Source organism: Malus domestica, chromosome 12 (genome assembly GCF_042453785.1).
Source record: "Malus domestica chromosome 12, GDT2T_hap1".
Taxonomy (NCBI): domain Eukaryota; kingdom Viridiplantae; phylum Streptophyta; class Magnoliopsida; order Rosales; family Rosaceae; genus Malus; species Malus domestica.
In genome coordinates this window covers 3621980-3641298 of record NC_091672.1, presented here as the reverse complement: position 1 = coordinate 3641298, position 19319 = coordinate 3621980, and the positions used below count along the sequence as shown (strand labels likewise).

At 37.6% G+C, this 19319-nt stretch overlaps 1 protein-coding gene and 2 long non-coding RNA genes across 3 annotated transcripts; 1 reads left to right on the top strand and 2 right to left on the bottom strand.

Annotated features, from left to right (window-relative positions):
* Nucleotides 1–1111: 1111 nt before the first annotated feature.
* On the bottom strand, nt 1112–2987 carry LOC114820167 (short chain aldehyde dehydrogenase 1-like). The gene is made up of 2 exons (XM_029090592.2): nt 2375–2987; nt 1112–2228 (listed from the first exon to the last, which is right to left on the bottom strand). The coding sequence occupies exons 1-2, from the start codon at nt 2416–2418 to the stop codon at nt 1415–1417; spliced, it is 858 nt and encodes a 285-aa protein (XP_028946425.2). The 5' UTR covers nt 2419–2987; the 3' UTR covers nt 1112–1414.
* Nucleotides 2988–4097: 1110 nt separating this feature from the next.
* On the bottom strand, nt 4098–5335 carry LOC139190229 (uncharacterized). The gene is made up of 2 exons (XR_011574316.1): nt 5176–5335; nt 4098–4314 (listed from the first exon to the last, which is right to left on the bottom strand). It is a non-coding gene; the product is annotated as an uncharacterized lncRNA (long non-coding RNA).
* Nucleotides 5336–11651: 6316 nt separating this feature from the next.
* On the top strand, nt 11652–17982 carry LOC139189759 (uncharacterized). The gene is made up of 2 exons (XR_011573625.1): nt 11652–11844; nt 17787–17982. It is a non-coding gene; the product is annotated as an uncharacterized lncRNA (long non-coding RNA).
* Nucleotides 17983–19319: the final 1337 nt, after the last annotated feature.

Below are 19319 nucleotides of genomic sequence, written 5' to 3'. Positions count from 1 at the left end.
TATTTTTTTAATTTAGAAAGAGGACAGTTTAAAGAATGTGGCACAAAAATTGTAGAAAGTAGTTTAATTAAAATTTTAAAAGCTATGGATGTTTGGTTATATTTATAGGGACAGGTATGCCCTTGATGATAAGTTGGAGAAGCGATTTCGATTGCACCGCGCCTCCTGAAACTTTATCTCAATTTCCATGCAGCGAAACTAATTGCATAAAAACCAAATGCTAAAATGCTAATTCATTTGGCATAAAAGACCAAATGCTAATTATCTGCAAAGAGATAATAAAGCATGTGTCAAAATGCTGTTTCATTACTTGATTTTCCAGAAAATAATAAACTAAAGGTAAAAATTCATTGCAAATAAAACAAATATTTATCAGTCCCAAAAGAGAAAACGTAGTGCAGATTTACAATATATTCACATTTCTTAAATTTGTTTTCGAGTTCTTGAATACTTGAATGAAAAACCATGTTGGGTGTTCTTAAAACTGAGCTAAAAGTAGAGCTCAAGAACTTGTAATCGACACATATAACAAGTACACTATATTAGGGCGCTTGAGAGAACCATGTCGAAGGAACTCAACAAATTGTAGAATTCAAAGCTAGTTACCTTCTTCAATCTTCATATTAGATTTGAATTTTGACTATACGCTTTTTTCTTTGTCCAAATTTATAATGTTGGAGAGACTGAAAGCACGAGCATAACCCAAAGCACGAGGATTAGCATGAGCAAAACTAAGCTCCCGAGCTTAGGTCCAGCTGAGTGCCCGCGTTTGAACATACACACCACCTTGTGTCGAGGGCTTTCTGCTTGGTCGGCTGCATCCATTGTGGAGCTTATTCTAAAAGCACAAAATCCGGCCACAAGGCGACCAATCTGTGTGCACATTTGTATGCGGGAAGTTGGGAGGAGACGAGCGACTAGTTAGGTTTATGTGTGAGAGAGGTGAACTTAGACTGTTTGGCTGCTACAATTGTAGAAGAATTAAGGGCAGATTTTGTGGTGTGTGCACTGCGAATGTGTACTGAAATGCCAAAAGTGTATGTGGATGTAAACTAAATTGTTAAAGAAAATGGACCTATTGTCGCAGTCATACAGAATATGGACCTGATAATTCATGCATTTAAATTATTTTGCTCTTTTCATTTGTACGGAATTTAGCATTCTCAAACAATGCATGTAAATAGCACAAGGCTTACTACAATATGACAAGCAGCATCTAAAACATGTTATCAAGCTACCTTTTCTAACTTATACTACCAAACAAATGTATATAAGCAATAGTATCATCTTATACGATCTTAAAACCTGCAGCACCGCGCAGACATTTTTGCTTGCTAGTTTGAATGAAGTTTTCATAATACTCTAAAAGAGGAAGCACAAAGGATCAAAACATAGCACAACAAATGGATGATGCTTACAAAACCTGGTTTGACGACATGAAATTCCTCAAAACCATACTAAGAGACTGATTAGTGGTGCTATAACCTCCATCCACAAGAAAGTTCAGTCCATTCACAAATTTGGACTCGTCACTCGCCAAGTACACGGCAGCCTCCGCCACATCCTCTGCCCTCGGCACCACTCCTTTCAACACCGCCGAAGCGCAGATCATCTCCTCAACCGTATTTCTTTCAATCCCCAAAAGATTCGTCAGAAACGGGGTTGCCATGGCACCCGGAGATATGCAATTGACTCTAATCCCGTGCTGCCCCAAGTCCACGCACAAGCTTTTCATAAGTCCCACCACCGCGTGCTTCGACATGGCGTATGCGTGTGTAGACTGGCCGCAAGTCACTGACGCCACGCTTGAAGTGAAAAGAATGACACCTTTTTTAGCAGGGATCATTGCCCTAGCAGCATGCTTGGCGCCCAAGAAAGCACCATAGACATTCACATCAAACACTTTCTTGAAGTTTTCGCCATCAGCACCCAAAATAGTTGGGTCCAATTTGCCGGATATGCCTGCATTGTTGTACATGATGTCAAGCCTTCCGTACTTCGACAGAGCCACGTCTACAACATTTTTCACATCCGAATCGACAGTGACATCGCAACGTATGTACGAAATGGAAACTCCGTCTGGGTCGAGTTCTTTGCAGAGGGACAGGGCTAGTTCGTCTTGGACGTCGGCTATGACGACTTTTGCACCATGGAACACAAACAATCTTGCAGTGCTCTCTCCAATTCCACTAGCACCTCCGGTGATAATTGCCACTTTGCCTTCTAACCTGAAAATTAATGATGACAAATGAGACACTAATTAGTAAATGTAGGACAAACTAGGAATTCAAACCCTGAACCTCGAGCTACCTTAACCAGATGAGCTATAAGCCCTGCCGGAGGCTAGACATTGAATGATGAAAATTAAGCGTACCTTTTAGGACCTGGAATTGAAGCTGGTGAGGAAGGACTGCTCATCTTAATTTCAGTGATTGATGTAAATATATGGAGACACTTAGTAATGATTTGGGACTGAGTTGCTTTTGAAAAAAGTGGGTATCAAAAAAGCTAGGAGCCAACTTTTTCGTGTTTGGTAAACATTCAACTTCAGTTTTTTTTCATAGTTTTGGGAGGAAAAAAAAACCAAAAACACGAAGCTGCAAAACCCAGCTTTGAAAAAACTGGTTTTTTTTTTTTACCTCTCTTATGTCCTCTCTCACTCTGAGCTTCTTTGGATTTCTTGGACAAGAGCGGCAAGAGGTTTGTTTGATTTCTAGGCTTTGTCAAAATCTTGCACAAAGAATGCTAGATTTGCACCCTTCTGCTTGACACCCAAAATCTCAACGAGACGACCTCGATGCTAACACCGACGGTAAGTCCCGAAATTGGAGTCCATCCTTCCTTTGCGAATCGGTTGATTTGACCCAGCCTTCCTTAGGATCTGGTAGAGAGAGACAGAGAGAGAAGGGGGAGAGAGGGAGTGAGGGGCAGAAGAGAGAAAATACAGAGGTTCTGCAAAAATAAAGTAAAAGAAGAAAAACGACCCCTTGTAGAAAAGAATAGAATTAAAAAATTATAAATATCTTAATAAAAAAAGGGGTAAAAGAGTACAGCTGTTTAGTAAATAGTTTATATAAATATTGTAAATATCAAAATAAAAGAAAAGATAAAAAATTATTATATAATATTAAATATCATATTTTTTTAATCATTGTGCACAATAACAAATGTTTTACATAAAAATTTACCAAACACTATAACATTGTATTTTTTTTTGTTAAAAACACTTTTACAAAAAATTTACCAAAAATCATAATGCTTTATTTCGCCACTGTTTATAAAATGATTTTTTAAAGTACAATAATATCAAACCACCGCGGCATGAATCAAACAATGTGTGTGTTGTATATTTATATGCACTCTATCAATATAAAAATCATTGGATAGGGTGATAATTGCTGGTTAAGTCACCGACAAGTTTACGTGGCCCGATTTGAATGCATGTGACGGACAAAACCTGGTTTTGAAGCTTTTAAATTTTGTTTGGAAGTGTTAATTTTTTTCATGCTTAGTTTTCAATGTTTTTTTTAAGGGAGAGTTTGGATACAGATCTTGGTTATGAATATTCTTTGATTGAAACTTTGTTGGTTTTTAATTTTTTATTGAGGTCCCTGAAATTAATGTGATAATTTATTTCTATGTACGTTACTATATTTTTTAAATTAAAAATTAGAAATTTTAGTTGTTTATATAAATGAGATTTTAAATAAAAAAACCATAATTTGTGGGATTAAAAATATTAAAATATAAATATACTATTGTGTGTGTGTGTATAAAAACATGCGTACATTCATCAAAATTAACCAAAATATTTATTGTATCAAAACATGGGTACATTCTTCAAAATCACAAAAAAAAAAATATTAGGCTTAATAACATTAATAAATTTCTTCGATTAAACTTGACATGGATACATTTTAAAATCAAAGAAAAAAGAATGTACCCATATAAGTTTAAAAATGGATTAGAAAAAAATTGAATAAATTTTATATAAAAAAAATGGTACATTTTATGACACACCCCGATCCTGAGATCAGGGCGTGCTAGCCGCCACGTGAGCGTGACGTAACCATAACTGCAATACGAAAGCAAGAAAATAAGAAATACGAAGGATTAATACCAACTACTAGCAGAAATATTCAACTAGCATACTAGAGCGAGTTATAAAGTAAACACACAATTCAGAGCGAAGGTACTAGGTGCAGTCAAGTAGGACTATAATTAAGGTACAACACCCGCAGGTGAGTCCTACATGTAGAGTGTCTGTCAGAATGCCGATAAGAACCTCGTGAGCCGCCAACTGCTAGCTAGAACCTGGAGGGGCGCAAAAACAAAATTGAGTGGGTCAGTAAAACCAAATCTTTCCAAAACATTTATTTAAAACACGTCTAACCCCTCACCGTAAAACCTGTATACCTTCCCAGAAAAATAGCATATAATCCTATATATAACACCAAAAGTTCAAATCACAATCCTTCAACGCTTTTCAGAAAGAATATACCATGCCATGCCATGCCACATGCCAAAATACAATATAAATGCATCAATATAAGTCAGGTGAAAATAATAAATCAACTGCAGACCCTACAATGGTCCTGTACGGCTAATACCATAGCTTAATATTCCATCCAGCCGGAGTCACCAACGGTGACCTGTACGACCCTGCCGGAGTCACCAATTGGGGCCTGTACGACACCACGCTGCACATAAGTCGGAACTACATATAGTAGTCTATACGACTAAGATGGTAAAATAATACGCTCTAGTGCTCCTCTCATCAATGATCTGCGCATATAATCGAAAGTCACCTACTAGTCGGAACCACCTCAGTGGTCTGTACGACTAGCATGTCGGAACCCTCACATGGTCTGTACGACATGCACCTACTTGGATCCAAGGTGAGCGTGCGGTGCGGTGAATAATATGAGCACTAACATCAAGGTGCAGATTATGAGTTCTCAACACAATTCACATTATCGATGATTCACATAATTTCCATAAAACTCACCTGGGCGTCCACAGCACCAATTTACACACATATCTATATGCATTAGCATCATTCCGTAATATTCATACTATGCATACATGGCAATTGAAACTTACTTTCATATAAATTAAAGTTATGGGAGAATTAATAGTATATAGGTAATACGAAAAACAAAACTGCCCACTCACTGGTAAGTCGATGGGTCGTAACCCCCGTGACGTCCCTGAATGCGCTCGTCCTCGGGATAGGTGTCACCTATATGCGAAACAACTATAAAAACGTTAATTAATGCACATAACCGATAATTCGAAATAACTTCTCATACGGTGCTCAATTTGGGTATATGAATATACCACAGCGACCTACTCGACGTCACGGACGTCGACAAATTTTTAGAATTAATTTTGGGCTTGTCACGCGCCCCCACGCGCTATGGGTGGCACGGACCTACGCGCCTCCACGCGCGTCTCCTTCCTCAACCAGTCGCCGGATTGGTTTTTTCGGTGGCCGGATTCTGGGCATTTTTCAAACGCCTTGTTCTCCTTCGTTTCTCAACCGTTTACTTCGAATTTTATATCAATTTGAAGCCCTCAACATGTAGAATCATATAGGACTAATTTAAGGGTCTAAAAACAACTAAATCTCACTGGCAAATGTGAAGAAAAATCGGCCAACTTTCGAACCCAGTGATCCTGACGTCCAAAACCTTCAAACGAAGCACTCCGAGCTTCCTTGGGACCTCACTAAGCTCACTATAAGTTTGGATTGTCCTAAAAATCAACCAATACGAAGTTCATGAATAGTGCCAAACTCGGGCCTCGAGTTTTCAACGTGAAAACGAAGGATTTCTTACCTGAAAATGGTATCCTTGAGTTCGTAGAGTCCTCACGAGTACGATGGTGCCTTCAAAATCCTCGATCCACGAAGTTTCAGGGTCTTATGGTGTTGGTCCGTACGTTCGAGAGTGAGAGAGTGAGAGAGAGTCGTGAGGGAAGAGAGAGAGAGACACGGGGGAGGAAGTGTGTGTGTGTGTGATCCAACACAATCCTCACCATTCATTCAACTTCATCCCTAACCACACAATTCACAAACTCATTTAATCCAACTTAATAATTTTTATAAAATCTTATGAAATAATTGTATTTAGCCCAAAGGATATGTCACACACACACATACCTTAATACCCGTCAAGGGTAATTCCGTCATTTCACATCCCCGATATGAAAATCTCGGGACATGCTGTGACATTTTACATATAACAAATTGGTATATTTAAGAATGAGTACATTTTAAGATTACAAAGTTTTACACGAAGGGGTACATATAATTAGTATGGGTACATTTAGCAAAATAAAAAGTACAAATAAAAAAAATATATGGGTACAAATACAAATATACTTAAAAAAATATGGGCGCAAAAAGAAATTAATATATGGATACAAATTAAAACTGAAAAGAAAATTGGTACAAATTAAAAAAGAATTACAAATTAAAAATGGGTACAAACTAAAACTAAAAATATATGATAAAAAATTTAGTCATAAATATAAATATACTAATTGTAACATTTTTAACATTAAATGAATATATTTAGAAATAAAAAAATATTTTATTATTGAAATAATTAATGATGTTATTAATACCCAAGGACCTTGATCAAAAATTGAAAAGGAATAAGATTTTAATCAATGAAGTAGCAAAATGAAATATGAGAACCTAATTTCTCCTTCTTTTAATTAGGATTCCAATTGTCCGTATAAATTAATCTTAGGGTTAAGGCTATGTTTGATATTGTATTTTGTCACAAATCATCACTACCATCACCGTAACTAGAATTACCGCCACCGTCGCTATCAGTATTAATTATGCACCCCAATCACCACACTCCACTATTGATATCACCACCATATCTCCATCATTGCCGCTACCATCACCATCACCTCCTACAGTGATCCACCACCAACCACCACTACCCCCACCTCAATTTCAAAAGCTTTTACACTACTTTTTATACTCACAACACTTTTTAAAATACAGTTTATCAAACACTCAATTACTTTATTTTACAACTAATTATTTTTATAACACATCAAAAATAATTTTAATAAAAATACAGCACTCCCAAACTAGTAATTAAGTACGTTTGCTTTAAACGAAGAAAAAGCTTGGCGAGAGATAAAAGCCAAGCAGAAACGTCCCAACTGCTACAAGATAAGAAGATATTGCAAAGCAAAATGGCCGGCAAGAATTATAGTGCATGTAGGATTATATTTCTATATGTTTTTTTCCCTGGACCACATTTTGTCCTGGATTGGATAAAAATGATGGGTTTGACTTAATTGTCGGCATCCCTTGAGATTAATTTTTATTTTTAATTTTTTCTGCACGTTAAATTTGGGGTAGATTAATCACATTTGGAGAATCAAATTGCTTTTACACACTGCCACCCCATCTTCCCTTTGCTGATGATAGTTTTGTTTTTGTTAGAAGTTATTTACAAAAGTGTGTCCATGTAAAACGGTTGTTGAAAACATATGAAGAGGCCTTGGGACAAACTATAAATTACACGAAGAGTTGTGTCATATTCAGTGCAAACTTGACAGAGTACGATAAGCAATATCTGGCTAACTACTGTCTTAGCATGTCTAGAGTGGATTACCATGACCGTTACTTGGGTTAACCCGCGTCTGTGGGACGGGCTAAGAAGGCAACGTTCTTGTATATTAAGGATCGGTTATGGAAAAAAAATTAAATGGGTGGAAGGTTTCCCTGTTGAGTACTGCGGGCAAGGAGATTCTAATCAAAACTATGGCACAATCAGTACCGATTTATACTATGCAGACTTTCCTTTTGCCAAAAAACGTTTTGTGATGAACTCAATCAAATGGTTGCTCAGTATTGGTGGGGGCGTGAACATGGCAAGAGGAAGATACATTGGATGAAATGGAGTAAACTTTGCTAGCCGGAGGGTGAGGGAGGTTTGGGTTTTAAAGACCTTTATGCCTTTAATCTAGCGTTACTACTAGCAAAGCAAGGATGGAGGTTATTACAAAATCCCAATTCTCTTGTGTCCAAATACTCAAAGCAAAGTATTATCCTACAACGGACTTTGCTCATGCTACGGTTAAGTAGAATGCTTCATATTGTTGGAGGAGTATCGTAGCTACTCGTCAAGTGCTTTCCAAAGGTGCTAGGTGGCGGGTGGGGGGACGGATCACAAATCAGGATTTGGGGAGATGGTTGGTTGCCAAGGCCTAATTTTCCGATGGTGTTGAGCCAAATACCCCAAGGTTGGGACACCACCTGCACGGTGGATATGTTAATGCTGCAAGGAAGTGGAAAATGGAATTGGGAGGTTTTGAGAAATATGTTCTTTAAGGAGGAATTGAATTGAATTGTTAGTATCCCTCTAAGTATTCTTAAACCTCCTGATATTATTATATGGTCTGAGGAAAGAAATGGAAAGTTCATTACTAAGAGTGCCTATCATTTGGCGCGACTGAGTGGGAGTGAAGTTGAGAATGAATCTAGTGGATGCCGGGTAAAGTTAAGATTTGTGTTTGGCGAAGTTGTTCAAATGCTCTACCTACAAGAGTTAATCTTTTCAAGAGACGTATCATGCCAAATGCAACATGTTTATTCTGTAATGAAGAGGAAGAAACCATCGAACACATCATGAGAGACTGTCCCATGGCTGCTGTAGTGTGGTTTGCGAATCCGTTGAGACTCAGGGGGCGAGATCGATGACATGACGGTTGGAATGATTCGTTAGGAAACATGGCATCTTCTTTGGCACGATAAAGTTTTGACTTATTGCTAATAATCGTCTGTAGTATCTGAAGGGAAAGAAATGCGTTCCTATGGAATGGGAAGATCACACCACCTATGGAAATTCAATATAAGACAATGTCTTGGCTACAGGAGTTCAAGAAAGGGCATGGGAAGATTAAATCCCTAACCTCACGTGAGGTGCATAAGTGGAAGAAATCGGAGAATCGTTGGCTTAAATGTAATTTCGATGGGGCGTGAATGGAGAATGGAGGAATCGGCGGGTGGCAATGGCCATGCAAATTCTTGGACTGACCTCACCCCTGCATGCAGAGATGGAAGTAGCAAGGGTGGAGGTGCTGTTCGCTCAAAAATGGGAAGCCAATATGGTTGAGTTTGAAGGTGATGCAAGTTTGGTTACTGCGGCTTTGAATTTGGATGAGGTTTCAGATTTTTCTCCTTTGAGGCATGTGATAAATGATGCACGACAATTTCTTCGAGCATTCCCACAGATTAAACTCTCTCACGTTCGTAGAGAAGGCAACATGGTGGCTCATCAGCTAGCGAGATGTGGGTTATCTTTGCTTCATCAAGTTTCATGGTTTGAGGAACCCCATAATGTAATCTGTGATTTATTAGTCGAGGATGGTAATTTAATTTAATATTGGTGCAGGATGCTCTTTTTCTCTCAGATCAGGTTGAAATTCCCGACTAGGTTTTTATCAAAGCCCACTGTTGTGCACCCTATCCTTTGATGTGTAAGTGTTTCAATTTTATGTATCAAAGAGTATCCAACTTTCTCAAAAACAGAAGAAAAAAAAATACTTTTAGTTCAAATATTATAGTTTTTGTTACGGTACTCATATTTTGGATTTCCTTTTTCGTTTTGCAGCTTGTCTTGCAGGTTCTTACCTTTTAAGCTTTATAGAGGGGTTTGGGTATATGTCCACCCAATATTTTGCTTGTATTTTCTTTTTCAAGTGGGGTATGGTCTATGTCCCCCTTCTTTTTTCCTGTATTTTCTTTTTTCAAAAGGGATAAGGTGTATGTCCCCTCCTCTTTGTATTTTGTTTTTCTTGTTCTATGAGGGGTAAGGTTTATGTCCCCCTGACTAGGTGTAACTTCTTTTTTTCCTATCAATAAATTTACCTCGTCCCGCCGAGGTTTTCCAAAAAAAAAAAAAATCATATACAATATTAGAATAGCAGAACAAATGAAAAAAAGGCTGTCGATTTTTTATTTTATTTTATTTTAGTGCATGCAAATTAAACAATTCATTTGAGCAAATGAGCAATGAAGCAGACTCAGAATTTGATTCATTTGGAATTAATTTTATTTTAGCTTAACCTTCAAACTATCGAAAAATAGGGTCATATACTTGATTTCTGTGTTTTAAATTTGGTCGATTTGATTCTTGTTTTTTAATTTGTTAATTATTTCATTTTTTATTTAATTCAAGTGTTAATGTACATGACACACTAACACACTAACACACACAACAAAGTAGATAACTTCAAATAAGGTAAAAAGGGTCAAGATTGTTGACGGGATATAAAATTATAAAACATAAGGACTAAATTGTTCAAATTCAAAGCATAGGAATCAAAATAAAATTCGAGTGAAAAGACAATGTACTTAGAAATAAGAGTAAATTGTACAAATGGTCCCTCAACTTTAATCAAATTGGAGCAATGGTCCCTCAACTAAAAATCCATTACCATTGGTCCCTCAACTTATCAAAATGTGTAGCTATAGTCCTTTTTATCAATTTTGTCAAAATTTTGTCAAAATAAGCTATGTTGGAATGACCATTTATATAATTAGGGTTCATTAACTCATCAAAGTGTATAATTATGGTTCTTTTTGTCAACTATGTCAAAAAATTTGTCAAAACGAGTTATATTGGAAGGACCATTGCTACAAGTGGGTTAAAGTTAAAGGACCATTTCTCCACTTGAATTAAAGTTCAGGGACCAATGGTAATGGATTTTTAGTTGAGGGACCATAGCTGCACGTTTTGATAAGTTGAGGGACCAAAGGTAATGGATTTTTAGTTGAGGGACCATTGCTCCAATTTGATTAAAGTTGAGGGACCATTTGTACAATTTACTCTAGAAATAAATATATGACTTGAACGTTGAGCTGTTTTATCCACCTCTTGTAAGACATATATGCAACACAGTCCATAGACCACGGATATGTCATTGAATCACGAAACTCAATAACAATATGACAGTACAAGGATAAGGAGAAAACATACCTGCAGAACTTGATGTAGAAGATGAAGCCAGTGCAGCTTCAAAACTATTAGCCTTCTCCTCATTAGCAAAACACAAAAGCTCTCCAAACAATAGGCCTTACTTTTAATCCTAAATGGAATAGGATTACTCCAAGCTTATTAACAAGACTTTTCCATATTGAATTCATATACCATAAACCCAGCTCAATATGTCAAAATCATACTCACACTCCAACACCTCTCACTCAAACTTTTAACAAACGAGGATGATAATATTTTTGTTCACCACCCTTAAGTGATGGTGATGCTTACCACCTTACCTACTCACCATTAGATGAGTTTATATTTTGAAACTGGTATGGTCAGTGGCGAAGCCACGTGAGGGCGAGGAGTGGCGACCGCCACTCCCCTCATCGGAAAAACACGACTGGAGCGCAGTTCAGCCCCTCCCCTCACAGCTCGCCGGAAACCCGATTGGTTATGCTGCTACGCAGCAAAGCTAAGTTTTTTTTTTTTTTTTTTTATTTCACACCAAAACGATGTCTTTTTGGTCATGGTTAAAAAAATAAAATAAAATATAAAACAAAACGGCGCCGTTTCGTTTATGTTGAAAAAAAAAACATATAAAGGGAGGGACCGCGTGTCCCCTTCTGCGTTCCCCTTCACTCTCTCTCTATCATCTGCGTCCTTTTCAACCTCCAATCAGATTATTAGAGCAAAGCCCCCCAATTCCCAGCAGCAAACGGATCCCAGTTCCCTTCAGCCTTTAGCTGCCGCGCCAGCCGCTAGCCACAGCAGCCACTCTCCAGTCTCCAACGGCCGTCTTCTAGCCTTCAAAGCCACTATTTAGGTAAATTTTTTAATTCCCAAATTTATAATCCCTAATCCTAATTAATTATTTAAAACGGATTTTGTTTAATTGGTATAAAAGAATCATTGATATGGTTATTGGTTATTGATTATTGATATGAAATTATGAAATTATTTTTTAGGGTAAAAATTAAAATTTGAATTCTTGATTATTGATTAATTAATTGAATTATTACATAATGTATACAATTATTCATATGATTAGTTGAATTGAATTTTTATTTATTGAATAATTTGTATGCCTATTGGTATTGATTAATTGAATAGTTGGTTAAATTAGTTATTATGCATATTAGTATAGTCTACTCTAGGATTAAGAGTCTAAGAATTTTTTTTCTTTCTATTTTACAATTACGTAATGAAACGATACTATAAGAAACAATGCTAAATCTTTTAGGTAGTCCTTCTCCTTCAAATATTCCAAGTAGTCATCCTCCTCCTTTAAATGTGATTTCGTTCAAATGGGTAGCACTGGAAGTAATGTCTTCACTGAGAAAAGGTTTACAAATTGGAAGAAAGGACCCGAAAATCTTCGCCCCTCCCCCCGTCAATTCCTGGCTTCGCCACTGGGTATGGTGATGTCCAACCTTCTAAAACATAAAATTATAAGATTGCTTAATGGAAAACCCGAAAATTTCTACTCCAATAGGGGTACCTAAAAACTGGGCAATTTTTAGAATGAACTTGTAACAAATTATTAATGAACTCAAACTCAAACATGTAAAAAGAAAAAAAAATATGTAGTAGCTAAATAGATCAAGACTCTGGAGGGTACTGAAACATTTTGAAAGAGGGATTAAGGATGCTAAAATCCCCATCTATCAAGAGATTATGCCCACTGATGTGCCTAGCTTTAACACTTGCCAAATATAGAGCTGCATTTGCCACATTAACTGCCTTAAGTGTCACAAACTTCAAGTTGGCTAGATAGTCCATCACATTCTCGATCTCCTTATCCTCAAGCCCCACGAAACTCCGAGCCAAAGGAAACGCGAATGCGTATGGTGACAAGCAGTTCATTCAGATCCCAAACCGACCTAACTCAAAGGCTGCATTTTTCGTCAGGCCATTCACTGCATGCTTGGAACAACAAAATGCATGTGAGACAGCACCACCAACATACAAGTATTAAACTAAACATGGTAAATACCAAAAATATATATGACAATATTTGAGAATTTCTTATATATTCATTAATCTCCAAAGTGGAGTATATATAGGAGTTACAATTGGTATTACATATGTACTTCACCAATGTGGGACAATAAACTACTATTTACACTCTAATTAATATATAACTCGCAACACTCCCCCTCAAGTTGGTGCAAAGATGTCACGCATGCCCAACTTGTCAAGCGAGTTGGAAAACACACTATTAGACGCAACCTTAGTAAGAGCATCAGCAAGTTGATCTTAAGATCTCACAAACGGAAACATAATAATTTAAGCATCCAATTTTTCCTTAATGAAATGTCGATCAATCTCCACATGTTTTGTTCAATCATGTTGCACTGGATTATGAGCAATCTCAATAGCAGCATTGTTATCACAATGAAGTTTCATAGCACCTTTGGGGTTAAACCCAAGATCTCTCAACAATTTTTTCAACCACAACAACTCACATACACCATGTGACATACCACGAAACTCAGCTTCTGCACTTGACCTAGCCACCACTTTTTGTTTCTTGCTTCTCCAAGTAACTAAATTACCACCCACAAATGTAAAGTATCTAGATGTAGATCGTCGATCAGTGATAGAACCTGCCCAATATGCATTTGTATACCCTTCGACATTCAAATGACCATTCTTGGAGAAAAACAGGCCTCTACCAGGAGTCATCTTCAAGTACCTCAAAATACGGGTTACTGCACCCATATGAGCTTCACTAGGTGAGTGCATAAACTGACTTACCACACTAACTGCATAAGCAATGTTAGGACGAGTGTGAGACGAATAAATTAATCTCCCCACAAGCCTCTGATACCGTTCCTTATGAGTAGGAACTTGATCTGGAAATAAGCCCAGACGATGATTCTGCTCAATCGGAGTATCAACGGGTTTGCAATCTAACATACTTGTTTCAGCTAATAAATCAAGAACATATTTCCGTTGAGACAGAAAAATACCATGCTTGGATCGTGCAACCTCGATTCCAAGAAAATACTTCAATTCACCCAATTCTTTCATTCAAACTCAGTAGCTAGGTACTTTTGAAGACGTTGTATCTCTTTCTGATCATCAACAGTCACTATCATGTCATTAACATAAATAATCAATGCAGTTAGCTTACCATTTTGTCGCTTTAGAAACAAAGTATGATCTGAATGACTCTGGATATACTCAAACTTCTTCATTAAACTTGTAAACCTCCCAAACCACGCTCTAGGAGATTGTTTCAAACCATACAAGGCATTTCGTAACCTGCATACAACACATTTTCCAAGAGATATTCCAATACCAAATGGGAGATCCATATACACTTCCTCCTTAAGATCACCATGAAGGAAAGCATTCTTAACATCAAGCTGCAACAGAGGCCAATCTTGGTTTGCTGTTAAGGACAGAAGAACACGCACAATATTAAGTTTGGCAACAGGAGCAAATGTCTCCTGATAGTCCACCCCATAGGTTTGAGTATAACCCTTAGCAACTAATCTAGCTTTATACCGGTCAATAGAATCATCTGCTTTGTGCTTAATAGTAAACACCCATCTACATCTAACGGCTTTTTTTCTGTTTGGTAAAGGAACCAAATCCTAGGTAGAATTCTTTTCCAAAGCTTCCATCTCAACTTGCATGGCATTAACCCACTTAGGGTCAGACAAAGCATCTTGCAATTTTGTTGGAATTGATACACTAGATAGTTGACATATGTAAGATGCATATGGTTTGGATAAACGATAAGTAGACACATAATTGTTGATAGGATATTTGGCTTTGACATGCATATCAGGCTCATATTGTACTTTAGGTTTTCCACGATTAGCTCGTGGAGGCAACTGATAAGTAGAAGAATCGTCAGAATTTACCTCATGTATGCCACCATCTTGTACCAAACTGTTAGAAGAATCATCACTGGACGAATCATCATCAGGCAACTCGTTAGACATATCAGCAGTAGGCAACCGATCATTAGAAGGTAATTCGTCAGACATATTAACAGGCAACTCGTCGGGCACATCTGATTTATCATCAGTAGAAATAGTTTTAGGAATAACAGGTGACTGATCACTATCTGTAGTCGATTGACCAATATCATGCAACATAATATGTTATGCTCCTAACTCTACCTGAAACACATCATCCATACCATCTCTTCGAATCTGCACTTCACTCCCTCTCTCCTCCTGAAGTGGAGAGTCGGAAGAGGGCTTCACAAAATACGAAACTTCCCCATGGAAGGTGACATCTATGGTAATATATGTTTTTGAGTCAGAGGATGATAACACTTATAGCCTTTCTGATTGTTAGCATATCCAATAAAGACACACCGGAGAGCACATGCATCAAGTTTACTCCGCTGATGAGAGTAGACATACACATACGCAATACACCCAAACATTTTCGGAGGAAGTTTTGATACAGAAACAAGAGAAACATGTTTTTGTAGCATATCGAACGGTGTCTGAAAATCAAGAACACTACTTGGAACACGATTGATCAAATACACAGCAGCCAAAACAGCATGACCCCATAAATGATTAAGAACACATTTATCCAACATCAAGGAGCGAGCAACTTCCATTATTTAACGATTCTTCTGTTCGGACACACCATTTTGTTAGGGTGTAAACGGAGTAGTCGTCTGGTGAATAATACCATGATCACGAAAAAAACATGCCAAAGTATGATTCACATATTCTTCCTCGTTATCAGACCTAAAGACCTTAACTTTGGTCTGAAACTGAGTAGACACCATTGTACAAAATTCTTGAAGAAGTAACGGAATATCACTCTTATTCTTCATCAAGAACACCCAAGTTAACCGAGTACAATCATCAATAAAAGTAACAAACCAACAGAATCCATTAGAAGTAACTTTCGTTGGACCCTGCACATCAGAATGTATCAAATCAAATGGCAAAGTAGCTTTAGAATCACTTACTGGAAATGAAGCACGATGACTCTTAGCCATGACACATGTTTCACACTTGAACTCTGAATCACTACAAGTGCGAAACAAAGAAGGAAATAGATGTTTCATATAACTGAATGATGGATGTCTCAATCGTCGATGCTACAACCAAATTTGATATCTGTCATCCACTTTAGCACTTAAAACTTGATGATTATTCGAACCAGAAACAACAGTATCCTCCATAATCAAAATGTACAAACCTCCTATTCTTTTACCATGACCAATTATCTTTTAAGTTTGAATATCTTGAAAATAACAATACGTAAGGTAGAAGTGAGCAGAACAATATAAGGTATCAATAAGTTTTCCTACCGACAAAAGATTGCACTTAAGATCAGGAACAAGTAAAGTACGGACCAATGATAAGGTTGGAGTCAGAGAGATAGTGTCTTCACCCCTCCATTTGCACTAGTAACATACGGATCACGAATATAGTCACATAACTCATCAAACACTCTAGGGTCACTAGTCACATGATCAGTGGCGGCACTGTAGAGGACCACTGTTCACAAAGCAGACTACTGTTCACGCACTGTATTGTAGCGCGCCACTATTCACTTTTTTTTTTTTTTTTACGAAGGAAATCACAAAAAATGTGGGCACAAAATTAAAGCACACAGGTCACCAAGAGCGAACTGCTCTGATGCCATATTAAACTAAACATGGTAAATACCAATATTAAACTAAACATGGTAAATACCAAAAATATATATGACAATATTTGGGAATTTCTTATATATTCATTAATCTCCAAAGTGGAGTATATATAGGAGTTACAATTGGTATTACATATGTACTTCACCAATGTGGGACAATAAACTACTATTTACACTCTAACTAATATATAACTCGCAACAACAAGCTTATGCTAGAAGTTGAAAATATGCTGAGGAAAACTCCGGTGACATTGATGCTAAGCACGCGCTCGAAATCCCCTTGTCATTGTCGATGATTTGCACTTTGTTCAGGTCAACTATGTCTGTGTTGTTGAACATGATGACTAGCTTTCCGTATGTGGCAAGTGCTTTGTGTACGACGTTTTTTATTTAGGCTCTGTGCCATCACAGTGGACGAACATACAGTCCGATGGGCTGATGGATTCGCGGACTGAATGGCCCAGATCATCGTGGACATCTGCAATGACGACTTAGGCTCGTGCTGGACAAAGATTTTGGCTGTGCATTTTCCAATGCTGCTGGCTCCTCTCCAGTAATTAGTGTCACCTTTCCCTCTAGCCTGCATTCAGTTACAAAATAAATTACTTTTGAAAATTCAACATACATAATCTCCAAACAGTAGGATTTTCTATTGACAGAGTATTCGATTAATGAGGATCTATATTCCGTCATCTTAAAATTTTCATAATTTGCAATTTCTTCATCTAAATGTAGGGTTATGAAACACGCTTTAGAACTCAATTACTTTTTCGTAAGGTTGATTCTAGATGAATCACATTGATGAACTGCACTAGCAGATTCAAACTTAACCAAGTTGACTAGCATTTTTAGTATATAACAGATGATGCAATTATTAGAACAAATGAACACATTGACTCCCATGGCCAAATTGAATCATGTTCTCAATGGCTCCTCAACCAAATGGTGGGGGAGCCGAAGATTTGCCTTAGCTGGCTTAGCGTCTACACATAAATCTATACCTTGGACAAATTAAGGAGATGAAATGACTACCGTGCTCTTTTTTTACTTCATGCACTTCTCTTTATTTTTAGTAATTGGATTGAATAATTTTCTGCTAAGTTGCTCCTTCTTGTGACTGCATAGAGTACTGAGGAGAATGCCATTGCTCAGAGAGAGACAGAGACGGAGACGGAGAAGAAGGAGAGTACCAGTTCTCTTTTGACTATTGTTCAATTACTTTTTTCTTTTAACTATTTCTCCAATACTTTCTCAATCTTCTCCGATATAATTTTCTTTTAATTAACTATTGCTCAATTACTATTTGCAACTCCCTTTGAAACATTCGTTTAATATGTCCATTATTTCTTATGAAGGGAAATCTCTTCAAAAGAAAACAGGATAATAGATTAATTTGGTTTAACTAGTCTTCCGGTTCGATTCAGTTTGATTTTTTAACATTGACTTTCTTTATCAACATGATTTTTTTTCCGAGTTTTTTTTTTTCGCGGTTCATCGATTTAGCGGATTTTTGCCTACCCCAAGCATCAGTCACACCTCTAGGCCTTGTAATGGAGTTTCTCATCTTGCCAAGTTTGCCCTCACTATCGGCTTTACTTTCCTATTGATCCTATACATGATGCCTTTCTCCAGATAATGGTTGACTGTTTTTGCCATGTATTGAACTCTTTTCCAATTCCGAAGTTTTGTTCCATGCAGTTTTCTTCTAAAGTGAGGCCACCTTATTCATGCTGTACCTAATATTATCAAAGGAATGTTAGTAAGTTATTATTTCGCCCTCAAACAAACGACAGTTGTCATCGATAAACACAAATAAATTAGAATTTATATTAGAGATAACCAAATATAAACACAAAGATACATTAACACGTCATTAACCCGAACTCATCTTTTTGTCTCAGCCGTCAAAGTTCAAACAAGAAAGTCATTATCAAATTACGTTGTCACTAACATGGAAGAAAATATCGATAATATCGGCGAAATATCGCCGATATTATCGGTTTTTCAGGTAATGGATATTTAAATAGGTATCCAAATGGTTTTCGGTAAAATATCGCGATATTATCGATAATATCGATAATATCGCGATATTTTGGAAATATCGCGATATTTTTTTAACCGTGCTACTCGGAGAAGAACGCCGGAGCTTCTACAGCTCCGGCCGACCACAAACAAGGGTTCTAGACCCCGATCTAGGTATCAAACAAAAGCACGAGACCAAAGGAGTGCGTTTATACCTTCCATTTGCCGTGAAACAACCCGTGGTGGTCGGAAAACCTCTCGACACCCACGGTCTCGCCGGAGATGGGTGCGCCTATTCCCGGGCTGATTCCGTGCTAAATCCTTGGTAAGAAGGATAGAATAACCTCAATAATCACATCCAAGCAACAAACCAACACGGAAAGAGAGGTTCGAGGCTTACCTAACCATAACCCATGAAGAACTCGCCGGAGGTTCTTGGGGTTTCATCGAGTTGCGCAGCGACGGGAGAGAGAGAAAGAGAGAGAGAGAGACGACGGCGTGTAGAAGGTGATGACGATGCCGTCGACGGAGTACCACGAAGGGTGTACGTGGGTGCTCTCGGGTGTGGGTCAAAGGGTGAAAGAGTGAGGGTCTTTGAGAGAGGGAGAGTGAGTGCAGAGAAGAAAGAAGGAGAAA

Bases quoted from the DNA above. Each gene is read 5' to 3' on its own strand.
- LOC114820167 (XM_029090592.2), bottom strand. From the start codon at position 2,418: ATGAGCAGTCCTTCCTCACCAGCTTCAATTCCAGGTCCTAAAAG. The intron at 2,229-2,374 runs GTACGCTTAATT...ATTAATTTTCAG, and splicing joins TCAATTCCAGGTCCTAAAAG to GTTAGAAGGCAAAGTGGCAA.